At 43.3% G+C, this 21,865-nt stretch overlaps 1 protein-coding gene across 7 annotated transcripts in view; it reads left to right on the top strand.

Moving 5' to 3' along the window:
- Positions 1-21,865, top strand: part of tsc2 (TSC complex subunit 2) — a 24,840-nt gene extending 2,975 nt beyond the window's left edge. For 5 of the 7 annotated variants that reach the window (XM_041036035.1, XM_041036034.1, XM_041036032.1 and 2 more), the window contains exons 4-41: positions 72-182; positions 279-426; positions 864-981; positions 1,085-1,133; positions 2,178-2,303; positions 2,472-2,545; positions 2,669-2,795; positions 3,357-3,500; positions 3,600-3,737; positions 3,853-3,956; positions 4,147-4,228; positions 4,568-4,723; positions 4,804-4,923; positions 5,432-5,554; positions 5,651-5,757; positions 5,878-6,043; positions 6,132-6,254; positions 6,379-6,513; positions 6,625-6,814; positions 6,987-7,080; positions 7,205-7,307; positions 7,801-7,895; positions 10,260-10,400; positions 13,085-13,246; positions 13,399-13,557; positions 13,656-13,768; positions 14,669-14,911; positions 15,731-15,979; positions 18,345-18,502; positions 19,011-19,621; positions 20,101-20,179; positions 20,262-20,348; positions 20,437-20,623; positions 20,825-20,964; positions 21,055-21,133; positions 21,218-21,309; positions 21,391-21,489; positions 21,574-21,865. In XM_041036035.1, coding sequence (XP_040891969.1) covers positions 72-182; positions 279-426; positions 864-981; positions 1,085-1,133; positions 2,178-2,303; positions 2,472-2,545; positions 2,669-2,795; positions 3,357-3,500; positions 3,600-3,737; positions 3,853-3,956; positions 4,147-4,228; positions 4,568-4,723; positions 4,804-4,923; positions 5,432-5,554; positions 5,651-5,757; positions 5,878-6,043; positions 6,132-6,254; positions 6,379-6,513; positions 6,625-6,814; positions 6,987-7,080; positions 7,205-7,307; positions 7,801-7,895; positions 10,260-10,400; positions 13,085-13,246; positions 13,399-13,557; positions 13,656-13,768; positions 14,669-14,911; positions 15,731-15,979; positions 18,345-18,502; positions 19,011-19,621; positions 20,101-20,179; positions 20,262-20,348; positions 20,437-20,623; positions 20,825-20,964; positions 21,055-21,133; positions 21,218-21,309; positions 21,391-21,489; positions 21,574-21,741 — 5,400 coding nt within the window. In that variant the 3' untranslated portion in view covers positions 21,742-21,865. Of the gene's footprint in view, positions 1-71; positions 183-278; positions 427-863; positions 982-1,084; positions 1,134-2,177; positions 2,304-2,471; positions 2,546-2,668; positions 2,796-3,356; positions 3,501-3,599; positions 3,738-3,852; positions 3,957-4,146; positions 4,229-4,567; positions 4,724-4,803; positions 4,924-5,431; positions 5,555-5,650; positions 5,758-5,877; positions 6,044-6,131; positions 6,255-6,378; positions 6,514-6,624; positions 6,815-6,986; positions 7,081-7,204; positions 7,308-7,800; positions 7,896-10,259; positions 10,401-13,084; positions 13,247-13,398; positions 13,558-13,655; positions 13,769-14,668; positions 14,912-15,730; positions 15,980-16,646; positions 16,737-18,344; positions 18,503-19,010; positions 19,622-20,100; positions 20,180-20,261; positions 20,349-20,436; positions 20,624-20,824; positions 20,965-21,054; positions 21,134-21,217; positions 21,310-21,390; positions 21,490-21,573 lie in introns of all 7 variants that reach the window. The other 2 variants (XM_041036037.1, XM_041036036.1) reach the window with 2 other exon arrangements.

The following is a 21,865-nucleotide window of genomic DNA, read 5'->3' as shown; positions in this document are numbered from 1 at the left end:
CCAGCAGTACATGCAATCGTCTGTGTGTGTTGAACTGCGTGTGCATATTCGTATGTTTGTGTGTTTTTCAGCATGCAGTGGAGGCAGTATGGAAAGCTGTGGAGGACATGCTCACTCCGGAGCAGCCACCTGAGGCCAGACATGCGGTCCTACAGCTGCTGAGGGCCATTATACAGGGACAGGTAGAGTATATAGACACAATGCACACTCACAAGCAAGTCCAAAATTCAAAGTAGTTCTTGTCAGTTCTTAAAGGCAAATTCACTGTTTGTGTGCAGGGTGAGCGACTCGGGCCTCTGAGAGCATACTTTTTCAAGGTGATTAGCGACTACCAACCATGCAACGAAGACCTCTCCGACAGGCTGGAAGTCTTCAAGGCCTTAACGGAAAATGGAAAAGACATCACATACCTGGAGGAGGACATAGGTGAAACTCCATGGAAAAATATTAAAGCACAACCCGGTTATTGTCTGGTCTCACCAGCGTAATCCTTTTTGTTATGAGTTGTAATTTTATTATTTGGATTCAGGATTTTCAAATCTAGATTTCAGCGATATCAAATGCAGAATAAATGCAGACTTTAAACTGATTTGCAGACACTTCACACTGTGTCTTTGTCATTGCTCAGCTGATTAGTTTCAACTTGTGATCTTTGTTCCCTTTTCGTAAATGGTCTTTGTATTGACGTTAAGTAATTTTGAAGATTGTTTCTTACCAATGCGTCTGAACTTTGGGCTCAGAGTCGATCATTTTTCTGAAGATTTGCCACATTTGTTGCAATGTCTGTAATTATAAAAGGTATTTTGTGCACTTTGTTTACTGGTATGTCTTTTGTGTTCTCACTGTTCTTTCCTCTCCCCCAGCACGCTTTGTCCTCCTGTGGATGGACATAGGTCTCACTTCTGACTTTCTCCACGTTCTTGTAAATCTTGTGAAGTTCAACAGCTGCTACTTGGACCAAAATGTCTCCGTCATGGTCCAGTAAGTCAGACAGACACAGAGATATATACAGTTATGCTTTTCTCTTATTTGGGAAATGTTTGTAACTTTTTTTTTCTCACTTTTTTTGTTGTGGTCTCTGAAGGAAAATCTGTGTCCTGTGCAATAGAACAACATCCTCAACAGATATTGAGGTGGGTGTTTGGCGTTACTTTGCTTTTACTTGTTGTTAAACTCGAGCAACTGTAACTGCAGTGCAACACGTTTTCAAGCGTCAGCTGAAGAACAATCAACACATTCTCTGCTTAGTCACCTCGTTAGCATTCAACAGTACACGCTGCCCTGCTAGAAAAGTTATAGCTGTTGTTTACTGCTAATAGACACTTAACTTTGTCATTAACGACCTTGTGCCATTCAGTGGTTCAGTTAGAGGCTCACAAGTCTAAGAAACAGTGCTTGAACTTCCCAAAATTGTCAAGTGTGCAAAATCACTGATCCAGCAAACCTGCATAATTACGTAAATGTAATACTCAGGCAAAATAAAACATATGATCTTGCAGTGAATGCTGCAGAGCTTGACTGGGCCTTATTTATCACCATATATATACAGTGTTTGCTAAATGTGTATTTATAGACCATGTTGCCATAGCAGACTGTCCTTTCACAGAGGGAAGCAGTAAATGATGCAGAACTTTAAAGCATCTTGAGTGCTTTAAAGTGCCAAGGTTAGAGAACAGTTTTTGAACAGTGGAGTTTTATTTTTTATATTTAACCACGTAGCATGAAAACAGGAACTTGCATTTTAGATCTACATAAATATAACAAATCTAAGGGAGGATTTTCTAAGGTGAATATGTGAAGCTGAATTTTAAACAAGCGACTGGAAGTCTGGTGAAACAGGTTTTGTCATTAACTGCACTTTTCTCTTGTTACGATCTTGAAAAATTCAAATGGCTTTGTTGTAAACAAACAACGATGATCTTATCATCAATACCCATTAACTACATAATGAACTCTGCCAATTTAGTTCCCCCTACTTTAATCTTGAATTAATGAACCTTCTTTTTGAACTTTATGCAATTTATTCCAATTACGGTGTAAAAATAATTAGCATAGTTGCTTATTATTCAACACCAATCTTAGATGAAACTGAATTGCATTGTCTTTGATGCTGATTTGCTGCCGAACTTACTGTTAGTGTGTCTCATGGTCTGTCTGGTTGTGTATGTTGTGTCCAGGTAGCACTACAAGTCCTTGATGCGGTGGTGTGTTACAACTGCCTGCCCTCAGACTCCCTCACCGTCTTCATCATCACACTATGTCGTACAGTCAATGTCAAGGAGTTTTGTGAATCTTGCTGGAAGGTGGGAGAAGAACACACACACACACGCACACACACACATACTTTACTGGCACTTTTGGCTTTTGTCCTCAGGCTCTGATTTGATGGAGAATAATGCATAATCATGTCTTCTGATATTTGTCCTCTCTGTTGTTTTTCTCTCTTGTTGTGCTGCTCTCTGCTTCTCCAGTTAATGAGAAAGGTGTTGGGGACTCACCTTGGCCACAGTGCTATTTACACTATGTGCCGCATCATGGAGGAGAGGTATTGTCTCCGGTTTAAGCATATTTCTGAGCATGTCGTGCATTAATAAACATATACTATTGTGGAGGTGGACTGGTTCTCCTGTTGATGTGTGTTTCTTTAACTACCTGCACTCTTCACCAGGGTGTACATGGAGGATGCACCATTACTGAGAGGAGCTGTATTTTTTGTTGGAATGGCACTGTGGGGCGCACACAGACTCCCCGCCCTCAAAAACACACCCACATTGGTTTTGCCATCTTTCTACAAGGTACCACACTCACACACACACACATATATGCATTCTTTTCCAGTAGGCATTGTTTCTTTTAAGTAAAGTATCTGTTCAGGGGATCTTGGTCAGAAGGATCTTATTATTTAAAATAAAAAAATCAGTAATGCATAATTGTCAAAAAACTTTTTTTTTTGTTTTTTCTTTTACCACCCACTCTGTTGTCGGGGGCTGCTTTGATGATTATTTTCATTATCATATAATCTGATGATTATTTTCCCAGTTAAACATTTTGACAAAAAAATGCCCATCACAATTCTCTGAAGCCCAAGCTGACATATTCAAATTTACTGTTTTGTCCAAACCCAGAGATATTCAGTTTACTATCAAACCCAAACAATAAATATTCATATTTTGAACCAGACATTTCTGGGAATGTTTGTTTTTGTTGCCGGACTTTAAGTTGTTGCCCTGTCTCCAGCTCTTAGGATATAGAAGAGCTGAAATTGACAAATATCGAGACAAACAAGACTGTACTTGATACTATGAATGTAAAAGATTAGTTGTCGTGACTGCTGGCGTCTGATTTCTGCCACTCAGGCCATGTCGTGTGCCAATGAGGTGGTGTCCTATGAAATCGTCCTCTCCATCACCAGACTGATCAAGAAGTACGGCAAGGAGTTACAGGTGGTCACTTGGGACATCCTGCTGGGCATCATTGAGCGACTGCTGCAGCAGATCCAGGTACACACATGTATCTACTGCACATGTACACACACATACCGACAGAGTAAAATGCCAGCCCTTATTTGAGCAAGTGGCCTTTCTCATCTGTCTTCGCAGACAATAGGCAGTGCAGAGCTGAAGGCCATCGTCTATGAGCTGTTGACCACAGTAGAGGAGCTGTACGAGCAGAACGGTTACCACGGCTCCACAGAGAAGTTCTTCAGTCTGGTGGAGAAATGTGCTGACAAGAGACCTGTTAGTTCTTCTGAGTATCTGTCTTTCTCTGTGCCTTCCTGTCTTATCATTAAGTCCCCTTGCATATCTCTGCTTCTTTTTTTTTTTTAAAATCTTGCTCTTCTGTGTGTGACAGGATGCGTCAGTGCTGACCCTCATCTCATACAGGGCCCAGTCTATCCAGCCAGCCAAGGACGGCTGGATCCAGAGCCTTCACCGCCTCATGGAGAAATTCTTCAAGTAGGGGACACACACACATAATCACAGACTTACACACAATGTTGATGCTATCTAATACGCCAGTGGCCAAGTTTTGGTATTTTAATTTTCTCCCTCTTTGTTAATAGTAACCTTGATTCCTGTCTCATCGCAGTCCTGCTGTGTTGTAACTTTCCTGTCCATCTCTTTTTTCCTACTGTCTCTCTGAAAGGCACGAGACTCGCAGTGTGATAAGGATCAAAGTTCTTCACATCCTGTCCTTTGTTCTCAGTACCAACCGACAGCTGTACGAGGTCTGTACGCTCACACACATGTACACACGCACATTTGCATTTACTAACTGTCATGCCATTGTTGCCTATTAAATCTTCTCTGTTATCTGTCATGCTAAAGTGAAAGATGTGTGTATTGAACTACTGCTTAAGGAGTCATCATGTACCTAAGTGTTAATGTATCTGTCCTGTCTGTGTCTGTAAAATTCCTGTTTAAATGAAAAATAAAAATATTTTTCTATTGTTCTCTGATGTGTGGTTTTCCATGCTTGTTTTGATGCAGTTTTCTCGGATGAACAGATCAGTAAAACTCCTCAACATTAAATTGTTTCTGTTGTTTTCTTCGCTGACTTTTTCCAGGATGAGTTGATTGAAATGGTGGTGATCCCCCAGCTCAGTGGGATAGCTGAAGACCGGGACCTGGCCGTCAGAAAACAGGCCACCCAGCTACTGGTGGATCTCGCTGAGGGCTGCAACACACACCACTTCACCAGCCTGCTGGACATCATTGAGCGGGTACAAAATCTCACGTTTACCCTTCAGTTCTCTCTTTTTCAACCAAGATGAGATAATTCCAACAACTGTCGTTTTTCTAGGTGGCCAGTCGCTCTCTAGTGTGTTCAGGGCCACTGGAGGTTTCTGAGAGAGACCCCACAGCAGAGTCTCCTATGGAGGACGTTAGGACTGCTATACTGGGCTTGCTGGAAATCCTTCAGGTAAATTAAAATGAGCTGAAATGTTTTTTCTTTCTGACCTTCATTAGTTTAACTTTACCTTCCTGCAGCAATGTGTTGCCCAGACATCCAGGACCTCACCGTTGTGGTTACAGGTGCAACAGAGCGCACTTCTGACCACATCCAGCAGAGATGCAACAGCCAAAACTTGAGACTGCTTAGAGAGAACCACTGTTCTTCAGCCTAGTTTTGTTGTACTCCGATTTGATGAGAAGGATGTGAAGTTTGAACAGTCACTATTTTTATTTTTTCATAAGCTCAGTACTTTGTCATACTGCATTCAAAAACGTGTACAGCAAACACATTTTTTGAGATGTTTAAGGTTCATTTACATAAGCAATATTTGTAAATGTAGCAGGAAGGGAAATATATGTCTTTACTCTTTTAGCTTGAGATTGAGAAGAAAAAAAATGCATTTGAAAATTTGTTTTTGGCTTAAACTCAGATCAATGAATCCGGTATAAACCTTCTTCTTTTTCTCTCTTGGCAGAGCAAGCTTTACAGCCTACCAGCCAGCCATGCAAGCCGTGTTTATGAGTTGCTTATCAGCCACCTGCAGCTTCACTACAAGAACAAGTACTGTTCAGCCATTGCTTCCAGTATTAGACTACAGGTGGGATTAATTATTTTTTCTGTGTTTATTTGTGGATCTCTTACTGCATTTGAGATGCACAGTCCTTATTGCCTCTTAACTTTCTCTCTCCCTCAGGTGTTTGACTTCTTCCTGATGATGCGCGCAGACTCTCTTCACCGTCTCGGAGTCCCCAACAAAGACGGGGCCATGAGGTTCAGCCCTTACTGCTACTGTGACACAGGGTGAGGATGCACGCACGTGCTGCTCTTGCCACAGCTCTCACCTGCAGCTGTTTCGCTCATTGTAATCCGGTCAATTAAATGACAAGAAAACTATTTATTGTGTGTTATTTTGTGTTTCAGTGAGCCAGAGAAGCGAGTCAGTGAAAAGAAGCCAACAGGTTCAACATCTCCTCCTGGTGGTAGCCCAGCTCCCCCCGCTGCTCCTCCCCCTTCAACAGGCTCGATACGCTCAGCCTACCTGCCCTACGCACCTGCCTTTAGTGTCCTCCTGCAGTGCCTCAAGATGGTACACAAACACAAACACATACACACACACTGATTCCCTGCTATTCCTGAAAATATCAGACATTTGTTGGTTTGTTTCTGTCTTCCAGGAGACAGATTGGAAAGTGCTGAAGCTCGTTCTCGACAAGCTGCCATGGACGCTGCAGTACAAAGTGCTGCTGCTGACGTCAAAGTGCAGCTTGGACCAGCTCTGTTCTACACTCTGCTGCATGGTATTACAAATAATGACATGCAGACAAATCTGTATTTACAAGTCGGTACACATGATAATCTCCTTGCATACACATGACTGAATGCCAGTATGTGTTGCTCATTTCTTCGTCTCTGTGCTTGTAGGTGACGGATCGGCTCATCTCAGAACGCTTGAAGAAGACCCCAGAGGGGTTTTCCCGTACTGATGTTCAGCTGGCGGTGGTTCCTGTCCTCACAGCGATCACCTCCTACCATAACTACCTGGAGCAGTCGAGACAGGTACAAAAGCTTTATATAACACATCTACTCCACGCACCTACATGGAGACAGTCACACGGAATTAACCCACGAGTATGTTGACATCAGTTAATTTCTGTCCTCCCTCTGCAGAGAGAGCTGGTTCAGTGCCTCGAAACTGGCCTCATTTACCGCTGTGCCAAGCAGTGTGTAGTGGCCCTTACAATGTGCACAGTGGAGATGCCTGACATCATGATCAAACTCCTACCCGCTCTAATCGTCAAGCTCACCCACATCTCTGCCACTGTTGCCATGGCATCTCCTATGCTTGAGTTCCTCTCCAGTGAGTCGCAAAAGCTTTTTTTTCAAAACTTATTCAGTTCTTTGTTTGAAATTTTCTTCAGCATTGTTGAATGTTCAAGGTCAGTTAGTCACATCAGGTTTTCTGTCACAGACTGAGCACAAAATAAGAAAGTGTTTGGTTGATTGGCTCTGTTTTCAATTCTGTTTCATAGCTCTGGTTCGCCTGCCCCATCTATATGCCAACTTTGTAGCTGAGCAGTATGTCAGTGTGTTTGCCATCTCTCTACCCTACACTAATCCCTCCAAGTAAGTGCTGACACACACACACACACACACACACACACACACACACACACATATACACACACAGAAGTGTATTCTCTGACACACAGACACACTCTGACCTGTTTGTTTCTTCCATTTCCATCAGGTTCAATCAGTACATCGTGTCCCTGGCCCACCATGTGATTGCTATGTGGTTCATACGCTGCAGACTCCCGTTCCGCAAAGACTTTGTTCAGTACATCACAAAGGTGCGTGCTGGTCTGTGTTTCTTACCTTTACCTTTACTGTGTTCTTTATGACTTGCATTTTTTATTTTGAAATAAAACATTACTGCTGTGCCTCTGAGAAAAACACAGCCAAACTTCCTCAGTTTCTCAGTACTACTCACCTGAACACAAACAATGCACACACAGATACATGGAAAAAGAGAACGCAAACTGTACATCACTGACAGAAAGAAGCAGCATAACTGTGTGTACCTTTACCTCACCCAATAGAGTATTTCACGCTTGAAGAAATTATATACAGCAACCATTCTTAACTCTCTCACCCAGTCCAGTAAAGAAAGGACTGCAGACGTCTTTTTTCTTCGTCAGTCATCGTCAGACTTTTAATTACCCGAGCCTTATCCTTAAATCTTTTGCCACTTTTTACTGCAGACTCTGTGTTCACTCCAGCTACAGTAAATTTCAGTTTTGCATTTCTGTGTCTCTTCATTCTCGTCTTTGTCTCTTTCTCCAGGGTTTGCGTTCCAACGCCCTGCTGCCGTTCGATGACGGTCATGAGCAGAGCCCTTTTCGCGCCCGAAGCACCAGCCTCAATGAAAGACCCAAGAGGTAAAGCCTACGCTCACACTCAGCTGCAAGTGTTGACATACAATCCAGCAGCACCACACACTGCCCCTGTGGCCAGTGTTGTCTAACAGGGTTGGGGTTGCCAAGGTAACAGGGGACTCAGCATGACTGGTACTGTATCGTGGATGGTTGCAGTGACTCCTCTCAGGTTGCCATGGCGATCATTAGTTCATTTTATTTGTTGTTTATGCTTTTTTACATTTTAAAATTTGTTCTCTTTCTGCCACGATTTGTGTTTATTTGAAATCCACTTCTCCTCATATTAATGACATGCAGGGGGTGGACAAAATAACACGAACACCTGTATAATATAATGTCATCTAAGGCAGTAGACCTGCAGTTTATTCTAAAGAGAGCCTTTTATTAAGCTCTGTGACAATACTTGTGGTTGTAGTATTTTTTTGTAGAGCATTGTATTATATTGTCCTGGTGTTTGTGTTACTGTGCCCACCACTTTTAGTTTGTAAAAGTACATACAAGAGCAATAGCATGGGTAAAGAACTATTGGGTTTTCTTTCTCCTGCTATCTCATCTTGCCATCTGACCACATTAAATACAGACTTTACATGTGCTCAATGAGAAGTACACACGATCTTTCACATGGAGGTGGAAGGAAGCTGTTCTCAGCAAGGCGTCATTCTCATCTGTACATGCTGTGAATGTTTGTCGGTTGTCCGTGTCTTAATCGTCCTAACACGAATGGTAAAAGAATTTAAAGTAACTAATTAAAACATATTATAGGTGATCACAGAGAGAAGGGGGGGGGGGGGGGGGGGGGGGGGGGGGTGGCGCAGGGGGCTGAACAAAGGTTTAACTGTGGGTGTGATTAGCAAATTAGTTGCCAACAAAAAGTGTGGTTGGCATTGGTTTCACGTGAAGACTGTTTTAAAAATTAAACTGCTTGCCTTAATCTTCTAGTTAAACCCATATGTCCACCGTGCTTCACAGTGCATACTCTGAAGACCCAAAATAACTTTTAAAAAGTAACAATACAGCTTGAGAACACACTGCACTCTGTGGCTGGGCCGCTTTCAAAAATATGTGACACTGCTTCCCCATATGTCTTCTTATTTTTTTGATTTTGAAATTTATATGAGTTTTTTTTTTATTAAACCTCCTCCGTTGTTGAGTTAAATACGTAAATATTAGCGCAGCCTCTGTACACGTCTTCCTCAATTGTTTGGGTCCCCAGACTTAATGGTTTATTTGATGAAAACTCAAAACACCCTTGCTGCCGTTGCAATCCAGCACGTTACAGCAGTGCCTCTGCGAACATCAGTTTCTACGGATTTTCCGCATCAACCCACTTTCAGTGTTCCATATTGTGTTCATCATTCACCCAGTGATCTGTCCTTTTGCTGATCATTGCTCGCTGCTGGGTTGGAGTACTGCATGTCTACACAGATCAATTCACGCTCTGGTTATGATGTCAAAATTGAATTTGGAGGTTCCTCAAAGGCTCGATTAACTTTTTTTTGTTTAACAAATTAACCTATTAACGGGTATTTGGAGAAATATCTAATCCGTACTATTTAGTCCAGACTTGCTGTGCTCCAACCCTCAGGTTTAACCCAGCATTTCATCCTCAGTTGGATCTGTTGTTTTCCTTGTGTTTTAACTTCCATTATGTCAGGCCTGTGCTGAGTCCATCCTTACTATTTTACTTCTCCTGTACTGGTCCTTGGCTTCACTACGTACCTGCTGTGTGAAATAATGTTTATTTTGTTGCTCTCCTCAATACTTTCTGTGCGTATTTTCTTTTCTGGATAGCAGAAGCTGTTTTACCCTCTGCTGTAGCTTGTCTGTTTTCCTTTTAGTTGATGTTTAGCCTTTTTTTCAAGTCTTTTTTCTTACTCCGCTCTCCTGTAATCTGATTCATAGTGTTCACTGCTGTTAATTTTCACCTTGTTTTGTTTTTCTTTCAATTCTTCATTTTGACCCCTCCCCTGCCTCCTGCGATTGGGCGCTGCGTTGTGGTTGTGGTTTTGGGGGGTGGTCGTGTCATCCTGGATCCTCCCTACATTGCCCCTGACCCCTCCCCTTTCCTGTGACCTCTACCCTTTGACCTTTGTGGTCCTGCCATCTGTACCCTTCCCCCCAACCCCTTCCCTCTGCCCTCCCTTCTGCGTGATGTGTGCCCCTTGCTGACCTGCTCATGTTGCTCTGGTGCTCGGGTGACGATTCCTGCTGTCTCCTGATAAACCTCCTCACGCCACACTCTCCCCCAACACTCCCAAACCACTTCCATCCTCACGATGACCCACCCCCTTACTGCCCACTGCCACCGTATTGCCGACCCGGGCCCGTTCCCCTCGCCCTTCGCCATGGGTACTCATCACCGCCCAGTCTGCGGGCGGCAAAAGTGGCGAAGGCAGCAGCGGCGGTAGCCAATAGCAGCAGCTCTCCTGTTAAAGAGCTGAGGGACCTGTCAGCCATGGACGCTTTCCGCTCCCGCAGCATCAGTGTCTCCGAACACGCGGTCCGCAGGTTAGAGAAGAGCTTTCTGGGTAACCAAACAAAAAAACCCAAACACTTGTTGCTTTCTTCATGGGATGGTTGATGGGGTGTAGGTTCATTGTCATGTGGGTCCGTTGGGTGGGCGCTGGGTGGGTTGTTGCCAGGGACATCTGGAATGGGTGGTGCATGCTGGAGGAAACTTTGCGTGTTGATCTTTTTGGTTTGTTTTAGGCTGCAATCATACACATGCTGTGTTTAGACTTTTTATGGTTTGCTTTTGCATGCAGTGTTTGCAGAACATCTTGATCCACGTTGACGTTTTTCCGTTTGATTTTGCTCTAACACAGATTTTGCTTTTATTTTCATTGAATTTTCCTTCGTCTTTAATTTGACTTTGATTTTATTTTTTGTTTTTTTTTCTGGTTTGTTTGTTTTGCTTGGTGTTTTGCTGACTGGTTTTAATTGGCCTAACAACAAATGAATGGCAGGAGGAGCCGGTGCAAAGCGTATGTGTCCAAACTGATGGGATCAATCAACAACTGCCTCCCTCTTCCTGGTGGGAGGGCACCTCTGCTTCCTCTGCCAGTGACAGGGACAGCAGCAGCACAACAGCTTTGTTTGCTTGCTTGACATAGTTTTGCTCCACTCACAAACATACACTGTTGCTGCTATGACCATGGCAATCTCCTAGTGTGGGATTTTAGGACTAGCTGGGCTGATGTGAACTTTGAACACAGTTTGACTACAGACTCAAACCATTCATATCACCACACACACACACACACACACACACACATATTTCCACACCCTTTGCCCGTCTTCCCCATACTTTTATGCTTATCTTTGCTTGGCTGACCTGCTTGAGTGGCTGATAGATGTGCGATCTATCACTGCAGTTGGCAGATGTGGCCTCCAGTGCCACACTTTTAAATAAGCCATACCAGTCCTGCCCAACAGATGGCAGTAAAAGCCCAGCACTGTAAAGTTTGAAATTATTGTATAATGTATTTAAATTCAAAGTGAAACATGGAACTTTATGAGGCTAAACAACTGCAGTATAGATCTATTTGAACGGCTTCCACTGCTAAAAATGGTTACAAATCTGCTTATCGCTGGTTTTTGTGTCTTTCGAATGGTAACACCTGAGTGATAAGTTCGACTGAAGCCTGTCTCCTGATGGACACTGGTTTCACCTCAGACAACATGACCGTGTCTTTAAAGATTTTTAGACATGGACATGACACACTTTCATAAACTGAATTTGATGTGATATTAAGAAACCGCAAACGATTTTAAATGATTGTGATGGTTGTATCTGCATCCAAAAAGCAAAACACAGATTAAAAAAAAAAAAAGCCATAAAATGCAGCTTCAATTTGAGTTGTGTAAAATCAGTTAAATCAAGTATAATGAATAGCGATGTGGTAAATCATGCTAGAAAGCAGTGGGAACAGTGCCCTCTGTTTCAGTTGTGAGCATTTCATGGTCATGTTGTCAGCAATACGTGTCCACCATAGAATGAAGTGAAAAATGAATTACTGTCAAAAGAAGAATGGTAAGTTAAAAATGTGTGGAATGGTTGTGTTCGCACGCTGGGGCTTGGTCTGAGTGAGAGATTTTTCCTCTCAGACTTAATCATGTCATACTGAGGGTGTAATCTTGTAGACGCAGCAAAACCTTGACAATAATAATCTTAAGATGAGATGCATTCCTGTCAAGATAACCTCCCCTAACCTTTATTAGCATCTTGGAGCTCAGACAAATGAAGCTAAAACAGTTTACCACAATAGATCCACCAAGGACAGATGCTCCTCTTGTATTGTTCTCTTTCTTTATCATTCCCATAATTGTTTTCTCCCCAATTTGTTTGAATAGTTGTTTCTTCACTTCACTCTTTTTTTTTTTTTTTTTTTTTTTTTTTTTTTTTTTAAATGATTATGTCAGGATGATGCGTGAAAACAGTCTGGCTGCCTTCAGTGCTCCTCACTGTGATAAACAGAAGCATCTCAGTTGGGCTCAGTCATCCTCAGGGTGTTGTTGGAAATTGCTCAAGTTGAGTGTGTTTACTTTTGAGCAGCCTGTCTCCGTGGCTTTCTGTTCACGTATAGTATCTGTCCAGCCCTGACTGAGACTGATATATACTGTATATATGTGCCTATAGAGCACACGGTCATTATTGTTGTGGATAGAAAGAGCTGCTGCGTACTCTACAGTGAATACTAATAGAGAGATTTGGATACAGCGCAGATAAACACATTTACTCACATGCATCTTCTGCTTGCTGTGGCTTAGTCAGCATAAGAACATTTTACGCCATAGATTTCTTAAACCTCCTTCACTTGTACACATTTAATGAGATAACCAGTGCGATAACACGGCTTATGTAGCCACTTATACCATGTCCCAGTGTGTGTCTATGTTTGTGTGCTTGAGGAAATGTAATTATCTAATGGTGCATTTGCTTATATACACACATGTGGAAGCCTGTGTGCATATAAATGTTTGTTTTGCATGTGTTATAGACGGATGTGGATAGGTGTGTTTGTGTGATTTTTATGATGTTTTGCTTTGCTCTCACATATCAGAACTTGCATGTCTGTGTGTGTGTGTGCACTGATTACATGTTTAAAAATATCAGGAGCTTGTGAACTCTCCTCTCGCTACGCCCCTCCGAACCCCTCGCTGTTGTTTAACCATGTCTTTTTCTGCTGTAGGATGCACACCTCAACCACCACCTGCAGCCTGGGCTCCGCCGATGAAAATGCGGTGACTCAGGCAGACGAGGGGCTGAAGACCGTCCACCTGGAGCTCACTGAGACCTGTCTGGACATGATGGCACGATATGTGTTTTCCAATTTCTCCGCTCTGCCCAAGAGGTTGGCAGGATTTCTTTTATCTCTGTGTGTGTGTGTGTGTGTGTGTGTGTGTGTGTGTGTGTGTGGTTGGCACTTTACAGTGGTGAGGTTTTGGACGAAGAATTGAGAGAGGCTATAGCAGTGATGAATTTGGCCTCTGACTGTCCTCTTAGGTCTCCCATTGCAGAGTTCCTGTTGGCAGGGGGTCGCAGTATGACCTGGCTTGTGGGTAACAAGCTGGTGACCATAACAACCAGTGGAGGGGTCAGAACACAAGCACTGCTAGGCCTGGACATGGCTGAACGTCTGGGAGGAGGAGGGGAAATGACCAGGTGAAGCACGTTCACACACACCGAAATCAGTCACAGAATTCCTTTGATTTTTTTATTTTGTTTTGTTAAATCATTGTTTCAATCTCCTGGTCCTGTAGGTCAGATCCATCACTACACACCCGAATAACCAAAGAGGCTCCAGCCAAACTGGAGTCGCAGTCAAGCCAGCAGCACAACAGAGCCACGCGCATTCGGGTCCGCTCCATGTCAGGTAACAAATATTAAGGCGCTGGGTAACACATGACCTCAGGACTTAGTAAATTCCATTACAGACCAACATCTCCCTTGTTATTTTAGAACATAACTATAGTTGTGGTATTGAAGACACCTCTCAATGATGGTGGGACAATACTGAAATACCACTCCTGTATAATAATTGTGGCCAAGATCTGCCAGTGTTTGGTTAGTGCTATTTTCCAGAATCCATTTTTGAGAGAGCTTTTAAAGAGCAGGTAAAATGAGTTGCGGTCTTTCCTGCTGCCTTGAATTGAGAAATAATCAGGAAGCTTTTATCCTCCACCCTTTTATCTCTGCCTGCCTGTGTTATCACATCTCTTTTAGACAGCACCCCACTCTACTCCTGTCTACTCCTGATGCATGTTATGTAAATGAGGATCAGTGGCATTACTTATCATTATTCTATATCGGGTTATAGTACATTCAAAGGAATATGGGATGGTAAATTATACTTCTTCGCTTTGATATTCCACACATTATTATCTGTCTGCACTCTGTGTACTTTTGAATTCGTGTTGGTGGATCTGTGAGATTTCAAGTGTCCTGTATATTATGCAAGTGTATATTTTAATGATGTCACTCGTTTTGACTTTATCAGTCTACCTACATATGATTTCCTGTTTTTTTTCGCTGCCCAGAGCACTGTGTGTTATTTTGCTGTGTTTCATGTTTGTATGTGTATGTTTGTTCTGTATTACAGCTGACCTTGGTGATTTTTTTCTTTCTCATTGAATCTAAATATCTTATCAGATTGGCTTTCTATTTCAAACTGCCCTGATAAATATAATTTGAGGAATGCAATGAGAGGAGCTAATAAATAATAATGACAATGATTATGACCTTTCTCTGACGGTCTGACTTTCTGACTTTCCAGGTGGCCATGCTCTACGTGCCGGTCCTGCTCAGAGTCTCAGTCCTCTTGTGTCCCCCTCTGAGGGCGAGTTAGCCGCTCCTCTTTCTCCCTCCTCCGGTCCCACCCTGGACGGCCTGGGTCCTCCCTCCTCCACCTCTGCCACCCCGTCTGCTCCCCCGCCTCTCAAAGACAACCCGAGTCTGGCTGAGTTTGTCCCCATACTCACACAGGGCTGGGCAGAGATCTTCATCCGGAGACCATCTGGTATACAAAATACCCATAGCAACAAGTGAACATATACCAGATCTGTGAGGTCTGGTATTTGGAAGCTGTGTGGTTGATTTTTTTTATTGTTAAATTATTAATTATTAAAATATATTTTTTAATTATTAATTATTATTTACACCAGGCAACAGCAGTGGTTTATCACATTTGGGCAGTTTACTACACATTAGCTATCCAACCATTTTCTAAGGCATAGTATATTCTTTTCAATAGATTTTGTTTGTCTTGGACAGCCCTTATGTCCTGTAAATTTCAGTACAATATGAAAATCTGTTTGCAGAGACTTGAAACCTGCTGATGATTATCGATCCATCACAGTGAATATGTAGTCTGCCTTACTTTTTTTTGTCAGTTTGTTTGCTATCATTGTGCGCTAATATAGGGACGAACTCTTTTATTTTTGTTGGATCTGAGATTGTAGTGATTTTTAAAACCAAGAAAGAAACCGTTTCACAATAGACGGGCTGTTTTTCAGCAGAGGAGTCACAGAAATTGGGCGTGTGGGGTGGCAAGTTTCCCTGCTTGCAGCTCTTGACCACATGTAGATAATGACAGATAATGACAAAAACTTTGAGACCTGTTGGTTTTTACTGTAGTGGATTGTCTATCTTGAACCTGTTTAATGTTTTTGCAATTTGATTTTTATACTTTACTAACTGCTTAAACTAATGTGAGATAGTGGAGGAAATTCATCTAATCCATCTGTTTTATTTGTAGTTAATGTAAGGAAACAGTCAGAGTCCCTGTTATGGTCCTTTCACAGCAGATTGTCATCTGTCTCTCTGTCTGTCGTCACAGGTAACACAAGTTGGCTGATGTGTCTGGAGAACCCACCCAGTCCCTTCTCCTCTGAGCTCGGCAACATGCCTCTGCAGGAGCTCTCCAGTGTCCTGATGGCGATGGAGGGAGTGAAGGAGCCTCCTACCCAGACAGCCAGTGCTCCCGCCAGCACTGCTGCTCCCGCACCAGCACCCGTCTCTGAGCCCCTAACCCAAACACACAGCAGCGTCGGAGGCAAGCCAAACCTGATCCAGCGCTCCAACACTGGTGAGTAACAGTCTGAGGAGTCTGGACAGAGAAAGATTTGGTTTTTGTAAATGGTCTGTGCAGGTGAGTTATTTGTCCCACAATGTTAGGATGTGAGCCTAAACGTTATTGTAATATATTTGAAAAATAAACGCAACAGCACATCCAGAAGAGTTAGCTACAGAACAAAGAATCATAAAGAACTAATAAATCGAATGTTATGCATGAATGCGCCCCTGCCGTCCGCCTGACTGCCTGTCCTTGGTCTCCTTTAATGGACTCAGCTAAGTGCTAGATTGCCTGTAAGTACTTCATTCCAGGTGATCAATAAGCCAGTTTGGATGTGCTCAGGCCGGTGATCATCAAAGATCACTGCTTTGACATGTTTTTGTTCTGTAAGTCAAATGTCTTTTTTTGCAGAAGCCTCTGTTTCAGTGACCTGTGAATTTATTCATTTTCTCTCTCACCTGGGGTCCGACCTGCTCCAGTTATTCATCTGGATTCATCTTTTTTCCCTCATTCTTTCTTTAATTTTTTTTTCTTTCCTCATTGCCTTTAAGCCCCCCCCATTCTGATTGGTTTGTTTTCATGTTTTTTCATCTTCACCACCATGCTGGTTTGTGATTGGCTGCGGTCTGTTATGTGGCGTCATGCGCCACCGACCTATCCTCTGGCGTCCCGCCTGCAGTGGGCGGCTCTCTGTGGTCTCTGGGTCTGGGCTCTGCCCCCTCAGGCCCTCCAGCTCCTGGCAGGTTGCACAGGAGCATTTCCTGGGCAGGTATTGTCCACCACATGTGTGACCCCCCACAAATCCCCTACCTCCCCCCTCCAGAAAACCCCTGGTGTAGTGTATTTCTCCTCACTTGTACAGTACAATGAAGTAGTCATTAGTACCAGCATAAACTTTCATTATATCCATATTATATGGAAGTTGAACATTATTCATCACACTGATGTTAAAAGTACAAGACTGAAAATATTGTTTTCCCCATAAAACGTTTTAAAGAAATAGTTTGTCATTAAGGAAACACACTTATTTGCTTTCTGATGAGAGTTAGATGAGATCGATACCAGGAGACAGATAGTTTAGCTTAGCTCAGCATGAAATTAATCTAGCCTTTTTTTTCTTTTCTTTTTTTTTTTATTTTTTTAAAGGGATTATGTGTTGGGATACTATGCTAAGCTAACTGCTGGCTCCAGCTTCATATTTGCTGTACAAGTATGAGAGTGGTATTGATCTTCTCATCAGCCTCTTAGCAGGAAAGCAAAGAAGGGTGCTCTCCAATATGTTAAACCATTCTCTTAATTATGATTGAGAGATGGTGTGTTTCTTTGTGTTTTTTTTTTTTTTTACCAGATTTTAGGTTTAGAAACTGTGCAAGTGAAGGAATTCAGCATTTCTGCTTTACCCATCAGTCTTCTATTAACACGGGAGGGTCCTCTACAAGTGATGCTGAAAACATGCCTGCACTCGGATCAATCAGTTCAATGACACCTAAAGACGAATCATGATTTTTTTTTTTTTAACACCCTCCATGATTTGTTTTTCCATCCTAATCATCTTCTCTAACTCTTGTGTTTTAGAAATATACTCCCAGGTTGACCTTTTAACCTTTTGACCCTCTGATGTTGTCAACAGGAAAGCCCAGACCTCATCCAACTGTCGTGCTCTTCCTTGCCTTACTGGTAAACCAGTAGGACGACGAAGACCAACACTCAAGTGTCAGACACACCTGACTGTGTTGGCTTCTTCTTCTTCCTCTTCTTCTGTCATTGTAGGGAGAGTGTTATTTGGGAGACACAGGATTGGAGGGCCTGGTCTGGGCTGCTGTTGCAGTAGCTGCAGTGTGTTGTTGCTGCAGTTTTCGTCTGAGATTAGTAAAATACTCAGATCTGTCTATAACCAACGAGTCAGCCAAACAGATGCATGCGTCTTGATGGAAATCAAGTAGAAGAAGCAGTGATGGATAGATGCTGCTGAGTGCATTGATCTGTCTGTGTCTCTGATCTCAGTGTTTGGAGGCTGGATTCGCTCTAGGTCATGATCTGAATCTCTGTTCATACGCACGTGTGTTTGCCCGAGTTTGATCATGTGGATTCTGTCGGATTCTGTTTCATGTGATAATGATTAATATGACTTATTATGTGCTAGAGTTTAGATTTTTAGAGAGAATGTGTGATTTGTTGATGTTAAAATTGCTACTGACGGCTGTGATGAAATCTTTGACGTTTGTTGGGAAAGTCTTACACCTGTGTTTGCTTTTGTGTTTCTCTGACTGTGTGACTAACAGTGGACAACTCTGTGATGCGTGTGTGACATCAGTTTTTGTGCGTCTGTGTATATCCACCTATAACCCACATGGTTGTTGCTCGTGTCCGGCCGTAGACTCTGTGGTGGTACTGGAGGAGGGGTCAGGGGTCACCGCAGCACACACCCCGTCTGATTGGCTGGAGAGTGAGGAGTTTGAGCCAGTGGCCTCTTATCCCATCTTCATGTCAGCTGACAAGTTCACAAAGACTCCGCCTCCTGGGACGCTCAGCAGGGTGGGTACTTGGCGCACATAAAACGACACGAGCCGCGCATGCCGACTTAACTCGACGTCTTGTGCGGCAAATGAACGTAATGCCACACATACTACAGCATGGTAAACAAAGCACATTAATAAACACGTATTTGTGGCTTTTTGTGGCTTTTCTGTCTCTGCTAACATTTAAAAGCTTTTAAAACATGAAATTAAAGTTTATCACAGCATCTCCACCACCTTCTGCTGTTTGGTGATCAGCCAATAGAGATCCAATGTCGTCTGCAATCATTTTAATCAGGTTTTCCCTGTTTTCCTTTGCTGCAGCACAACAAGCAGCATAGAAACACAGCCAAATGAAAAATAGCTAAAGGTGGCACACCTGCTAGTGTTTATAATTGTGCCCTCACACAACCATAGTGTGGTTCTTGCATGTTTTAGTAATAAGCTAATATGCTAAAAAATGCTAAACCCATCTGTATTGTCATTTAAAGAGCTTGAAATTAGCTCCTCTTATCTCTCTCCTCCAGTCGTCCTCCACCTCCAGTCAAGATGATGAAAAGTCGACCCTGGAGGAAGTAAGTGAGGGAGCGATTCCCATCGATCAGCCCACCATGGGACCCTCCACCCCTGGCAGTCAGGGGCCCGAGCTTTCCTTTCAAACTCATTCTCAGTCCCAGGGTCACGGACTAAACAAATCCAGCTCCTCTCCGGAGCTCCAGACCTTACCCGAGGCCTTCACCAAGGCTGCTATGGAGTCAGAGACTGCACTGACAGACACATCACGGCCCAGAGCTCCTTCAGATGGCAAGCCTCAGCCCCAGCAGCCTCATTTTGAGAAGGAGAAGGTGGAGGGAAGCACAGGAGGGGACATTAATGGACTGGGAGGTCAGAGTCAAGGAGGTGAAGCCCCAGGTGTAGCCTCATCTCAAAGTGGAGGGGCAAGGATGAGATTGGAGTTTCCACAGGCGGCAGCGGCACAACCTGGACCCATCTCCCCCAGCGGAGGACACCGGCCCCGCGGTCACACCATCTCAGTATCAGCCCCCTCCTCAAGGAGGGAGAGGAGGACAGAGAGGGACTCGTACCACAGTCGGCCTGGACCCGGCAACACAGAGAAGATCTCTGGACTGAGTCCCAGGTACTCCACGATTTACACAGGGAACCACTGCAGCCTCTGTCGTCTGTCTCTGCCAAATCAGTGACGCAGTGTATCAAGTCAAGTCAGAAAGCTAATCTCTGCTCCCATGGCAAGATCGAAAGCTGCAACTTGCCAGAGAAGAATATTTTAATTGCATTCTGCAGCCCACGTTTAAATTGAGAGGATTATTTGATATGATGAACTATTGCAGGCTGCACTGCAATATTATTAAAGTAAATTAAAAAAAAAAAGAATATTGTTGCTAATATTGTTGCTGTATAATATGCTGTACAATCCCTGATTTACATTTTCATTACATTTCTTTATTTGTAGTTTTACACCAGGTAGATATCTGTGAGTACATTGTCTATGGATTTGTCTTATGTGTTTTAAATGACACATATAGACAGAATATGAACATGTTTTTGTTTTCCCTCTGAGTCTCTCACTCTCTCTCACTCTGTCTTTGTCTCCTTCAGCTTTGTCTTCCTCCAGCTGTACCACTCTCCTTTCTTTGGGAATGAAGCCAACAAACCGCTGCTTCTGCCCAAAACTCAGGTTAGTTGACCTCTGTGCTTTGCTGATCTGAACTCTGCTCTAGCACCACAGTGTTGTTTACAGTGTTTTCTCTTTCTGGCAGGTGATTGACCGCGCTGTGAAGGTCCTGGATCAGATGCCTCCTTACGACACCCATAAGATCGGAGTGGTGTTTGTTGGAGCTGGTCAGGTGAGAAGACAAGAACCTTGATTTTTTCTTAACTGATAATTCTTATACTCTCTGACTTTCCACCTTCATCGTCTTCACTTCTCCTCAGGTTAACAATGAAGTTTCCATCCTGTCAAACGAGTACGGATCGAACCGCTACGCTGCCTTCCTAACGGGCCTCGGCAAATTAATCCACCTGAAAGACTGTGACCCCGACCAGATCTTCCTCGGAGGTCTCGACCAGTACGGAGATGATGGAGAGTTCACCTACTGCTGGCACGATGACATAATGCAGGGTGTGTGTGTGTGTTTGTGTGTGTGTGTGTGTGTGTGTCTGTCTGTCTGTCTGTCTGTCTGTGGGTCTGTGTGTCTGTCTGTGTGTGTGTGGGTCTGTGTGTGTGTGAGTGAGACAGGGAAAAGAGTGACATTCATGGTAATTATTTGCTTTCCACAGCCAGTCTGCTCTGCTTGTTATTAATGAAATCGTGTCTCTGCAGCTATCTTCCACATAGCCACACTGATGCCAAACAGGGAGAGCGACAAGGGTTGCTGTAATAAGAAGCGTCACATTGGCAACGATTTTGTCATGGTGGTGTACAATGACTCTGGAGAGGAGTACAAACTGGGCACCATAAAGGTACATGCACACACACAAGCAAAAAAAAAAGAAAATGAAATCTGCAGAATATATTTGTGCTTCAGCTCCAATATCTTGTCTTTTTTTTAGGGCCAGTTTAACTTTGTAGAAGTCATTATAAAGCCACTGGATTATGAATGTAACCTGGTCACTCTGCAGTGCCGCAAAGGTGAGCTGATTGCTGTGTTTTTTTTCTGCTCTCCTTCCTTGTTGCTGTCAGTTTTGTTTTACTTTTATTCCTTCTCTTTCTCAGACCTGGAGGGGTTAGTAGATACAACGGTGGCAAAAATCGTTTCAGACCGCAACCTTCCTCTCTTAGTCAGACAGATGGCTCTGCATGCAAACGTAAGTCTTCCCCTTATCGCTGCCTCTCACACCTAGTCACACATACACACACTCAGTTCACTCCTCTTTGTCTTTCTGCAGATGGCCTCCTTGGTGCATCAGTACAGAGCAAACCCCTCTGATGCTTATGCCTCTAAGTGGTTAGCGAGATTACGACACATTAAGAGGATCAGGACCAGGGTAAGAACAACAGACACCGTCGCTGCTATTGATATTCATATTTTCAGTTTTCCTTTCTTAAATTTCATCCATCTTGAATCTCAGGCTCAAGAAGATATTCAGTCTCGCTCGACTCCCGGCATCTCGCTGACCCAAGGACACACTCAGCAGAACAAGTCTTTTCAGCAGAGCACTCCAGCAGCAAACCCAGAGACCTCGGGGCAGAGGAAAAGACTTGTATCAACAGTGGATGATTTCACTGATTTTGTTTGATTACATTTCTTATCTTGGCAGACACACGTGCGCACGCACACACATATACATATGTGCACACACACACACATACACACAACCATAGTGTGTTTGTGTGTAAACGTGTGTGGAATAAAAAGTGATC

This window comes from Toxotes jaculatrix, chromosome 4 (assembly GCF_017976425.1).
Source record: "Toxotes jaculatrix isolate fToxJac2 chromosome 4, fToxJac2.pri, whole genome shotgun sequence".
NCBI classification, from domain to species: Eukaryota; Metazoa; Chordata; class Actinopteri; family Toxotidae; genus Toxotes; species Toxotes jaculatrix.
This window is presented reverse-complemented; position numbering and strand designations above follow the sequence as displayed.